We start from the raw sequence: 10453 nt of genomic DNA on the forward strand, positions 1-10453 counted from the left end.
CCTCAGGGCTCCCCACCCAAACACAGTTTCAAGGTAAACTTATGTTGACCGTATATCTGTCTTTCTTTTTCCTCATTGCACAAGCATGTTACTTATTTACCCGGGATGCCCCGTGGTTAACACGTTCCACACCTTGACCTGCCAAAAAAAAGGAGGATGTGATAAGTGATGATATATTTCATTCTGAGACTGTTTTATTTTAGTGTGCAGCAGTATTTGATTTTTATTATCAGGAGCGGTGTGAATTCCTTCCTCTTTTAAAAAACTTTCTCAAGTTGATCAGTTTGTGTGTGGCAACACTGTATGGCAATATCAGTAAACAACAGGAGGGAAAAAAAAGAAAGAAAAACACACAAAAAAATCCAAATCCTGTCATCTCTCTGCTAATCTTATAAAAACTGTTGTTAAAAACTATTTCTCCAGTTAGAAAAGTCTCGATCAAGTTATGTCAAATAACATGAAAAAGGAAAGTTTGTACACAAAGGAGAAGAACATCAAAAATAGACAAAAGCATTTCTAAAATTTGCCAGAAATGCTCCTTAAACACATCAATATTATAATAATGAATTAAAAATAATGTATTCAAATCTTTTCATACTATAATACTAAAAAAGAAAATAATAATTTAATAGCACCAGCATAATATGGCTGTTACCATGACAGCCACCATCACAACCACCATTGGTACTTATAGTTTTTCTTATAGTTTACTTATAGTTTTTCAACAACATCAGCCCTATCAGTTGGCCTTCCTGTCAGAAACAATAACTGATAAGAGAAAAGGTTTTCCTTCAGCACAGAGAGAGGGAAGAAGGAAGTGCTCTTTACTGACAGTAGCTTCACCTGTACAACCCCTTGGGCGAGGCCTCAGTGCCTTGCACTCAATATAAAGAAGGCGACAGTACCGCTAACTCCACATTAGCAAGAGATATCTTCAAGTCTGTCTTCAAAGACGCAGGTAAAAAGATTTTGTTTTTTTGGTTTGGATGCTTGGATTGCTGAAGAAATAGTTTTTGTGCATACCTTTTGACAAATGCAAATAATTTAGTTTTTTACTGAGTTTTGTTTGTGTATTTTAGAGATGCTTTTCTCTGTCCTTCTTCTGCTGGGCATCTGCCTGGTTCCTGCTCACTCCAAAGCAACAGGTAGGCTACGTTCTTCACTAACATTGAAGTCATTTTGTCACAACTGATGAACAGCTTGATAGATGTGTTGTCTCTTTGCAGGAGAACATCTCGGCAGTCCTCTCCTTCAACAATGTTTTGAGGAGGCCAAGAAAGTTGTGGATGATGCCTACAAGTACTCCAGAGAAGAGTGAGTTCACCTTACGGAGTTTTTCATCTCACAGAGTGAAATAGTAGATCATCTTTCAAATTAATTCAAATATGAATGTACATATTTCTTTAGCATGCAAGCCATTCGTTACATTAGCTCTGTAGCTCAGTACTTGCAAGAAAAGGTTACCAAAGCTCCAAATAATTTGCACTTAATTATTCGCCTCTGTGACTCTTCTCCTCCAGGAGTCTGAGACGAGTCCGCAGAGAGGTGGTGCGCCCTCATGATGCTCTTCGTCTGTTGAAGCAGCCCCGTGGTGACACACGCTCTGCTGTTAGATCTGCAGACTACATGGCACAAACCCTCAGTCTGTTGCAAGCGAGGGTGCATCACAGGAGCAGACGCTCACTCAATGCAACAGGTCAGACATGCAGCACGCAAACAAAGACAATACAAACGGTGCCTGCATTGTTTTTCTGACAACTTTTCCTGGTCTTGGTTTAGGGTCTGAGGTTTACTGTTTCCAAATGTGGGCATAGTGAACGCACTTCAAAGCTGTAATGAAATACAAGACATATGAAGTTGACATGCACGCATCCATTGTGACATCTGAAATATGTCTCTCACATTTTTCAGATCTGCTGTCTGAAGAGGATCTGCGGAGGCTCGCCAACATAACTGGATGTTCAGCTCGAGTTGCTATTCCATCATGCCGCACCACACCAAACCTCAACAAGTATCGCACAGCCACCAGTGTCTGCAACAACCTGTAAGAGAGACACTCAAGTGCTTTTATAAATTCTTGCTTTTTTAAATGTAAGAAGCAGTTTGTATTTTGACGTCTGTGACATAACATAAAAAAAACAGATGTAATTCATATAATATCAAATCTCAAATTTAAGTCCTTTTCTCAAACAATTTAACCAGGCACATTTCAACATTAGCAAATGTCTTCATTGTCAACTTTGTTTCCTTTTGCTTGTCAGAAAAACAGTTTCCCCACATGCATACTATATTTAGTTAAAAAGCAATTGTAGCATTTCTTTTCAAAAAGCAATCTGTCTTGAATTAATGGAAACATGTCAGGTTAGTGAGATTGAGTGTTGCTTACATTTAGAGGAAATGCTTGTGAAATAAACCTAAACATCTTAGGCCATACACCACAGAAGTTGTGTACACTTCCCTTGGATTTCTCAAGCAGCATTTCTAAACATGAATGTCTTCTGTTTGCTTGTAGAAAAAACCCTCGCCGTGGAGCCTCCAACACCCCCTTCGCCCGCTGGCTACCTGCCGAATATGAAGACGGCATTTCCCTACCGAAAGGGTGGAACAATCGAACAATCAACAACTTCTTCCTGCCACTGGTACGACATCGAAATCCCAGACACTTGTTTTGATTACATAAATGCTGATTTAATATTTAACAATTCTCCTTGGCTCTCAGGTGCGACAGGTTTCAAACAACATCCTAAGCACAACAGATGCAGGCGTGGTCAGCGACAGAGAGTTCAGTCACATGGTGACCTTGTTTGGGCAGTGGAACGACCACGATCTCACCTTCACGCCCTTCTCCCCCAGCATCCGCTCCTTCAGCAATGGGATCAACTGTGATGAGAGCTGTGAGAGAACTGAGCCATGCATCCCCATCGCGGTTGGTGTGACAGCATAAATCCAAACATTGAGATGTTGTTTTCACTAAAAGCTTCTCTCCATAACCTTTGGTCTCTCTTTCCGACAAACAGATTCCCCCCAACGACCCCCGGTTGCCCACTGGCCCAGACAGCTGCATCCCTGCTTTCAGATCTGCCCCTGTTTGCGGAACTGGATTCTCAGCCTACAATTTTGGCGGAGAGCCTGAAAAGAGAGAGCAGATCAATGCCTTGACAGCCTTCCTGGATCTCGGCCAGGTGTATGGTTCTGAGGAGATGCTTGCCCGGGATCTTCGCAACCTCACCAGTGATGACGGCTTGCTGCGTGTGAATACAGAGTTCAGAGACAATGGCCGTGAGCTGCTGCCTTTCAGCCCTCTTCAAGCGAACATGTGTGCCACTCGCAAAAGAGTCACCAACGATACCAACGCCAGAGAGGTGCCCTGTTTCCTTGCAGGTTAGTCATAATGCAAGTTTATTGTAACTACTAGCTTCATCAGTGGTTAATTAAAAAAATTATTAATGCTCTATAGATCAGCAATAAGCCTCAGGAGTAGTAATAGGAAGTTTGGGTTATGAAAAAATCTTGTATATCCTGCTCCAGCTGTCTGTTGAAATGATCTGGTAACACTTACTTTAAATTCCCCTATTAACCATTTACAAAAAATATATAAACACCAGTTCAAACACATTGCCCTTTGCGGACAACAAAAGAAACCCACAAATGTATTTTCTTTGTTAAGATTTTGAAATTATGATAATCATCATAGTATCCTAGTTTAATTTCGTTTCAGTGTATTATGGTCCTTTTCCTGATAACAAGCTTAACAAAAGAAATTGCTAGTAGGCTATGCAGATGTCTCCGTAGCTAAATAGCTAGCTAGCCAACGCTGTACTTTGATTTTCTGATTTGAGCATGACAGCCCCACATTTTGAAATATTCCCATGTTTTCCCTAGATATGTCCAGCTGCGAAGTTGCGGCACTTGTTACTGCTCCTCTAATTTCAGAGCAGACTGACAGGGTAGGAACATGGGTTGCTAGCGTTAGCCTACAGAGCGCTGCTTGTAGCCTGTTAATGAAGCAGTATTCTTTTATATTTGATGACTTGTTTGATTGATTGATAGCGTTAAACTTAAGTTGTAAACACATTGCGAGTGTTCTGGCAACAACGTACACCAGCAGTGTTCTTATATGTATAAAGCATTAAGAAATAATGAAATAATCATTAATAAAGTCATTATTTACAACTTATAAAGTCCTAATAGAAAGAGGTGCCAATCTAAAGAAGAAATGAACACTTCTGATCAACTATTTGTTGTGTACATTTCTGTCTGTAAGGTGATGTCCGTGTGGACGAGAACATTGCTTTGACATCCATTCACACACTGTTTATGCGTGAGCATAACCGCCTGGCTCGTGAACTGAAGAGAATAAACCCACACTGGGACAGTGAGACACTCTACCAAGAGGCCCGCAAGATCATGGGTGCCTACACACAGGTAGGTAAACCTGAGAATCAGTCAGCATTCATGATTGTATATCTCCGTACACTCTTCTGTCTTTTACTCAACATAGATCTCTGTCTCTTGCAGGTGTTTGTGTTCAGGGACTATCTGCCTCACATTGTTGGTGACGTTGAAATGCGAAGGCGGCTTGGCCGTTACCCTGGCTATAATCCCAACGTTGACCCCAGCATCTCCAACGTCTTTGCCACAGCAGCTTACCGCTTTGCCCACTTGGCCATCCAGCCAGTCTTATCCCGTCTAGATGCAAACTACAGGGAGAACAATCGGTTCCCAAGTGTCCCCTTGTTCAAGGCCTTCTTCACCCCCTGGAGGATTGTCTTTGAGGGTGAGTTGTAAAGAGCGAATAGTAGTCACTAAGTCGCTCCGTCTGAAACTGTCGCCCTAACATCTATTTGATCTCTCAAGGTGGCATCGACTCTTTGCTCCGTGGTTTAGTCGGCCGTCCTGCTAAACTGAACACTCAGGATCACATGATGGTGGATGCTCTGAGGGAGAGGTTGTTCCAGTTTGTGATGCATTTGGCCTTGGATCTGGGCTCTCTCAACATGGAGAGGGGACGCGACCACGGCCTGCCTGGTAGATCCCTCACTCTGATTTTCTTTTCTACAGTTTCATCTCTTTTTTAATTGTCCTCATCCGCTCTTTGATACATATACAGATACAGAAAAACTTTATTTATCCCCGAAGGGCAATTCAGTTCCTACAGTCCACCGACAACACATAAAACATTCACACAACATGATTTACAGTAGGTGTCAGAGGGAGCATGACATGAAGGAACCCTAACAACTACTGCTTAAAAAGAAGCGCCTCAATATATTTCATCAATGAATTCCAAGAATCAGAGATAAATAAATACATAAATAAATAAAAATAGAGCCAAATAGGCCTGTTGCACATAGCAGATACTGCAATCACAGTGACCCTGCGTTCAGCAGCTTGACAGCAGAAGGAATGAATGACTTTGAATATCTGTTAGTCTTCCTCGGAGGCTGCAGATAACGTCGTCCTGATGGCATTAGGGTGAATTCTCCACCCAAGACATGATCTTGATTTATTATGTTTTTTGCCTTTTGGAGGACACATTCCTCCCAGAGAGAGTTCAAGTCTGACAATTTTGTGCCAACAATTTTGGAGCAGACTTTTACAATGTTGTTTAGGTTGTTCCTGTCTTTCACTGTCAGACTACTGAACCAACAAATGAAAGAAAAAGTAAGGAGACTCTCAATATAAGACAGATACACAGTATACAGAATAGATTTCGAAACAACGGAAGAGGAGATCCTCTGCAGTAAATGAATCCTCTTATGGGCTCGTTTAACAGTTACGTCTGTGTTTATATCAAACTTAAGTTGCGAGTCAAATACAGTGCTCAAATATTTGCTCACTTGTTGTTTACTCCTCCAGGCTACAATGCCTGGCGCAGGTTCTGCGGCCTGTCTCAGCCCAGGAACCAGGCAGAGCTTGCTCGGGTCCTGAACAACAGCAACCTGGCTCGCAGGCTGCTGCAGCTCTATGGCACACCCGACAACATTGATGTCTGGCTGGGAGGTGTGGCAGAGCCGTTTGTCCAAGGTGGCCGTGTGGGGCCTCTGTTCGCCTGCCTCATTGCACAACAGTTCCAGAAGATCCGCCAGGGTGACAGGTCAGTATGTGTGTGCAGACATACACTGATGCTAACATAGCCACACAAATAAATGCATTCCACAGTCTCTGTTGACAATCATCTCTTGTTTTAAAAATCAGGCTCTGGTACGAGAACCCAGGCGTCTTCACTAGGGCTCAGAGAGCCGCTCTGTCCACCGCCTCCATATCCAGAATCATCTGTGACAACACCGGTGTTACGTCTGTCCCCACTGATGCCTTCGGTGTCATCTCAAACAGGAACCGGCTTGTCCGCTGTGGCAACATCCGCCGTTTGAACCTGTCAGCCTGGAGGGACACACCCTGTTCAGGTGAAACATTACTGGGCCGAACTGCAGGGGAAGACTCTAAGCTCTGAATTCACAATCATTTGTCACCTACTGTATTTTTCATTCTGATTTTAACCTGGTGTGTTTATCTCTTCACTAATCACTTGTGTGAAAATCGGTCTTCACATGTGGTGTTTGATCTTGCAGGGCCGGGTCATAGCTGTAAGGAAGTCAGTGGAGAAGAGGTCGGTTTTAAGTACAGTACTAACAAGTAGTAGTAATATTTTAATGAAGCCAAACCTCCTTAAAAAAGTCCACATTCAGATCATGCAACACCTGTTGTCCCTAACTTTTTATCATCTTGGTGAAGGTGTTCCTCACTCCAAAATAAACCATTCATGGTTTACTGATACTAGCACATTTTGAAAGAATTCCTTAAATTATGAGGGTGAATAAGTTTAACTTCTAGATCTTCTGGATTTACAGACTGTGAACGAACTGGATCCCCAGGACTTCGAGGACCTGCAGGACAACGAGGGCCTCCTGGACAACGAGGGCCTCCTGGACAACGAGGTAATATATTCAGTTATGGTCTGTTCAGCCTTTTGTACATTGTATAGAATTCTCAGTGCCACAGACTCTTCAATCTTCATATTTATCAAGATGAAAACAAAACATACACAGGTTTACCCCAGATATAAAATTAACAAGCCCAAACTCAGTATTCTCGTATCTGGTCAACTTCAATGAAGCACATGAACTATAAATAAACATACGTCATATAGAAATCTTCAAATGCAGTTTATCTTTGTCAAGTACACCCATCTTTTATCTTTTTAGGCAACTTTACATTTTGTCCACTTTATTATAGCATCTCTATGAGGGTGATTTCTTTAACTAAACAATGCATCATGTTTTAGAAAAGTGGTTGTCAAACTATTAAATAACATACTCCCTGCAAAAAAGTGTACATGTGACCAGCACAAAAAAATGTTTTTGTTAGAGAAACACAAAAGTAAAGGTGAACGTGATTGCGTTTGTTGTGGCTGGATAGTTAACAGTCATTAAAATATAAAATTTGGTTTATCGATTTCACATTTACATTTTTGATTTAACTTATTCTAGCATAGTTATTTTAGGCAGCATGCATCACGGATGACTCACATACCCCCCTGCAGTACTCCAGAGTACCCCTAGGGGTACCTGCACCTGTGAGAAACACTGATTTAGAAGATGATTGAATATTTTGTATGGAAAATTGTTTTTAAATTAAATAATAACTATGTAGGGGAGTACAATATGTCATCCAGAATATAGTGGAGTAGAAGTATTAAATATTAGCAAAAGGAAATACTCAAGTACAACCATCTCAAAGGTGTACTCAGGGCCCTGACGCACAAAGCTGACAGTTGGCCATCAGTCAATGTCGGGTCGTCGATGAGCATTTGTCGCCTTTGTGGTGTGTCCCACACAGTTGGCATTAGTCAGCCCTTGTTGGCTTTTCTACGGTCGATTTAGCAGATTGAATTGGCGTCAGAGATGGTGGAGCCTGTCAGTGTGTGAAATCACTGTGACTGACAGTTCAACTCTGCGCACGATAAGACAAATGGAAGCAAGTAAATCAACCAAACAGCTAAAGTTAAGAGGAAGTGACATCAAAGCAAACATGTTATATTAGGTGAAATTATTTTTTTAGCCACTGAGCTTTTAAGCAAAATCAGTTCATTATTGTGTCTGCTATTGTTCACTCGCGTACAGTATCATTTGTCCTTTCAATATCAAGGTGCGTTGTTAATGTGCAAACTGGCTAACTACAGTAGTATCTTGAATCTGTTCTGTCAGTCCTCTAACTTCTCTTTTTTAATGACTAATGACTACCACTGCCTGCTGGTGTGGAGAGTTATTTCCTGTCATGCAGGTGCAGAACATACATGCTGGTTGGCCGTTGGCTGTAGTTTTTGTGGTGTGTATAAGTGCAACGTTTTTGTTGAGACACAAGCAGCTTGAGGCAACGCAGTCGGCTTTGTCGCCACAACTTCTTTGATGACAGTTTGTTGTGTCAATTGAGTAAATGTACAAAGTTACTTTCCACTTGTAGATAATTCATAACATAGCAGCAGATCAGTGTTTTATCAAACCAGATTCAAAGCCTTTTGAAGTAATCTATACCTTTGTTCCTCTGCAGGTCCAGTAGGACCCCCTGGCCCGAGAGGCCCTCCTGGACCACCAGCATATGACATCAATGCTACACAGTCTCAATCTGCCTTCGCCGTCCGCCTGGGCGAGTACAAGCCATCCTCAGAGAAAATAATTCATTTCCATCAGGTCATCTACAACAAACAAAACCATTACAGCACAAAGACAGGCATGTTTACATGTGTCATCCCCGGTGTCTATGAGTTCAGCTTCCTCTGCACGTCCTTCATCAGTGGGGGAAATATCAACCTGCATCGTAATGACGAGATGGTGCTGCACAGTTTAAAGGTTTATCAGGGAGGTTACCACTTGTCATCAGGAGACACGGTGCTCCAGCTGGAGGCGGGAGACACAGTGTGGCTTGAGGCCAGTGACGGGACCTCCGGCCTGAGCACCAAGAGCTTCTTCTCTGGACACCTGCTCTTCCCTGTGTGACACAAACGCTCTCCAGACTGAACCACCACCCTTAAATATGCCAATGGTCTGTCTGCTTCAGGATGTTATTCTTTACTCAGCCTTTCTGCACTGATTTTCTCTTTCCATTAATCACATTGTCATAATATTCTATCAAATTTTGGGCCGATGGACCAGACAAGGGCACATCATGCAGCTGTTTTATATTTCTCTGAGATATTAAATATTTATAGTTTAAGCAAGCAGCCAAATGAATAAATGAAAATGAAATTTACTGCAGCAAATTTGCTCAGCTCTGTTACAGCATGCAGTTTATTGGATTGGAAGTTAGTCTGTAGCCAATTTTGATGGTGGGTCCAGTATTATTATCAATATTATGTGCACTGAAGAAATTTAAGCATGCCATGAGAATATTGTGTCTTGTGTTTTGTCTGTGAGGCTTGTTTTACTGTAACTTTATCTGTTATATTTTCAGTTCTATGAATAAACAAAAGAAAGTGAGCCACTTTTAATGTTGTGTTCATGTTTTCATATTTCTGAGACATTAGAAATCAATTCAGGCATCTTATGTGAGTCACAAAAAGAGAAAAGACTAACTAAAAGGTAATTTAAATGCTGTTAAATTGGGCTTATTTAGGCGGTATGAAAGCACAGGACAAACACAACATTATGGCGTAAGCGCAATTTGTGAATTAAAGGAAAAATGCATCATTTTAATATACAGTATGCCTCCTGCAGATGGAGCCATCGTTCTTTAAACAAAATAAATGTACACTTCATGTGGTGGCAGAACTGCTTTATCCTGTCAACTAGGACTTGAAAGCAGTGCATCTGAAAAAAAAAATGTTCCCATCAAAGTCACAGTTGTCCTATTTACATCTCATAAGTTAATCCTTAAGTGACTGTCTTCTGTGAAAGCACAACACAAAGTTATAAGTCAAGAGACAGTTTGGCAAAAGTCCCCTTCTTTCATACTTAACCTACATCTTCAAAATGTTACATCTCATTCATAAGATATAGAGAAATGCACCCCAGTTTACTTGCTATTCACTGTCCCCACCATTTTTAAACATGCTGAAGTTATTAAGGGTCACTGGTGTCAGAATGTACCCGCAGTGACCTGGATACAGGGGAAGGATAGACAAACTAACACACTAACATTTACAACTGCGGTTAGCTCACTGAATATTCTCCAGCCCACCTGGGCTGCATGTGTTCACACTGTGAAAAGAAAGTGGAGCATCAAGATGAAACAGGTAATGCAAACTTACTGTATACAGGAAGGGTCAGTGCTGAGATTTAAAGGGACAGTTCCCCCCAAAATCTCTGGATTGTTGGTGTGAATTACTGAGTGTTGGAGATATCGGCAGTCGAGGTGTCTGCCTTCTCTTGAGTATAATAGAACTAGATGTCACTTGGCTTGTGATGCTCAAGGAGCCTGTTTATACCTGATATTAACATGCGTCTTGGGTGATCCA

At 41.5% G+C, this 10453-nt stretch overlaps 1 protein-coding gene across 4 annotated transcripts; it reads left to right on the top strand.

Moving 5' to 3' along the window:
* The first annotated feature begins 867 nt into the window (after positions 1–867).
* Positions 868–9487, top strand: mpx (myeloid-specific peroxidase). 4 transcript variants are annotated; one of them, XM_078161947.1, is made up of 16 exons: positions 868–958; positions 1080–1145; positions 1227–1314; positions 1521–1696; positions 1912–2044; positions 2513–2639; positions 2720–2926; positions 3018–3381; positions 4265–4425; positions 4519–4777; positions 4858–5028; positions 5860–6097; positions 6199–6407; positions 6573–6610; positions 6852–6918; positions 8549–8689. In XM_078161947.1, the coding sequence occupies exons 2-16, from the start codon at positions 1082–1084 to the stop codon at positions 8557–8559; spliced, it is 2313 nt and encodes a 770-aa protein (XP_078018073.1). In that variant the 5' UTR covers positions 868–958; positions 1080–1081; the 3' UTR covers positions 8560–8689. The 4 variants fall into 4 exon arrangements, with proteins under 4 accessions (XP_078018073.1, XP_078018072.1, XP_033503074.1 ...); XM_033647183.2 differs by having other exon boundaries at positions 869–958; positions 6852–6938; positions 8551–8691; XM_078161946.1 differs by lacking the exon at positions 6573–6610 and having other exon boundaries at positions 8549–9487.
* Positions 9488–10453: the final 966 nt, after the last annotated feature.

This window comes from Epinephelus lanceolatus, chromosome 19 (assembly GCF_041903045.1).
Source record: "Epinephelus lanceolatus isolate andai-2023 chromosome 19, ASM4190304v1, whole genome shotgun sequence".
Classification (NCBI taxonomy): Eukaryota; Metazoa; Chordata; class Actinopteri; order Perciformes; family Serranidae; genus Epinephelus; species Epinephelus lanceolatus.

What these genes read in the sequence shown, in the direction of transcription:
- mpx (XM_033647182.2), top strand. Translation starts at nt 1,082, where the DNA reads ATGCTTTTCTCTGTCCTTCTTCTGCTGGGCATCTGCCTGGTTCCTGCT. An exon ending in ACCAGTGTCTGCAACAACCT is followed by an intron (nt 2,045 to 2,512) that starts GTAAGAGAGACA and finishes GTTTGCTTGTAG; the next exon opens with AAAAAACCCTCGCCGTGGAG. An exon ending in GGTGCCCTGTTTCCTTGCAG is followed by an intron (nt 3,382 to 4,264) that starts GTTAGTCATAAT and finishes TCTGTCTGTAAG; the next exon opens with GTGATGTCCGTGTGGACGAG.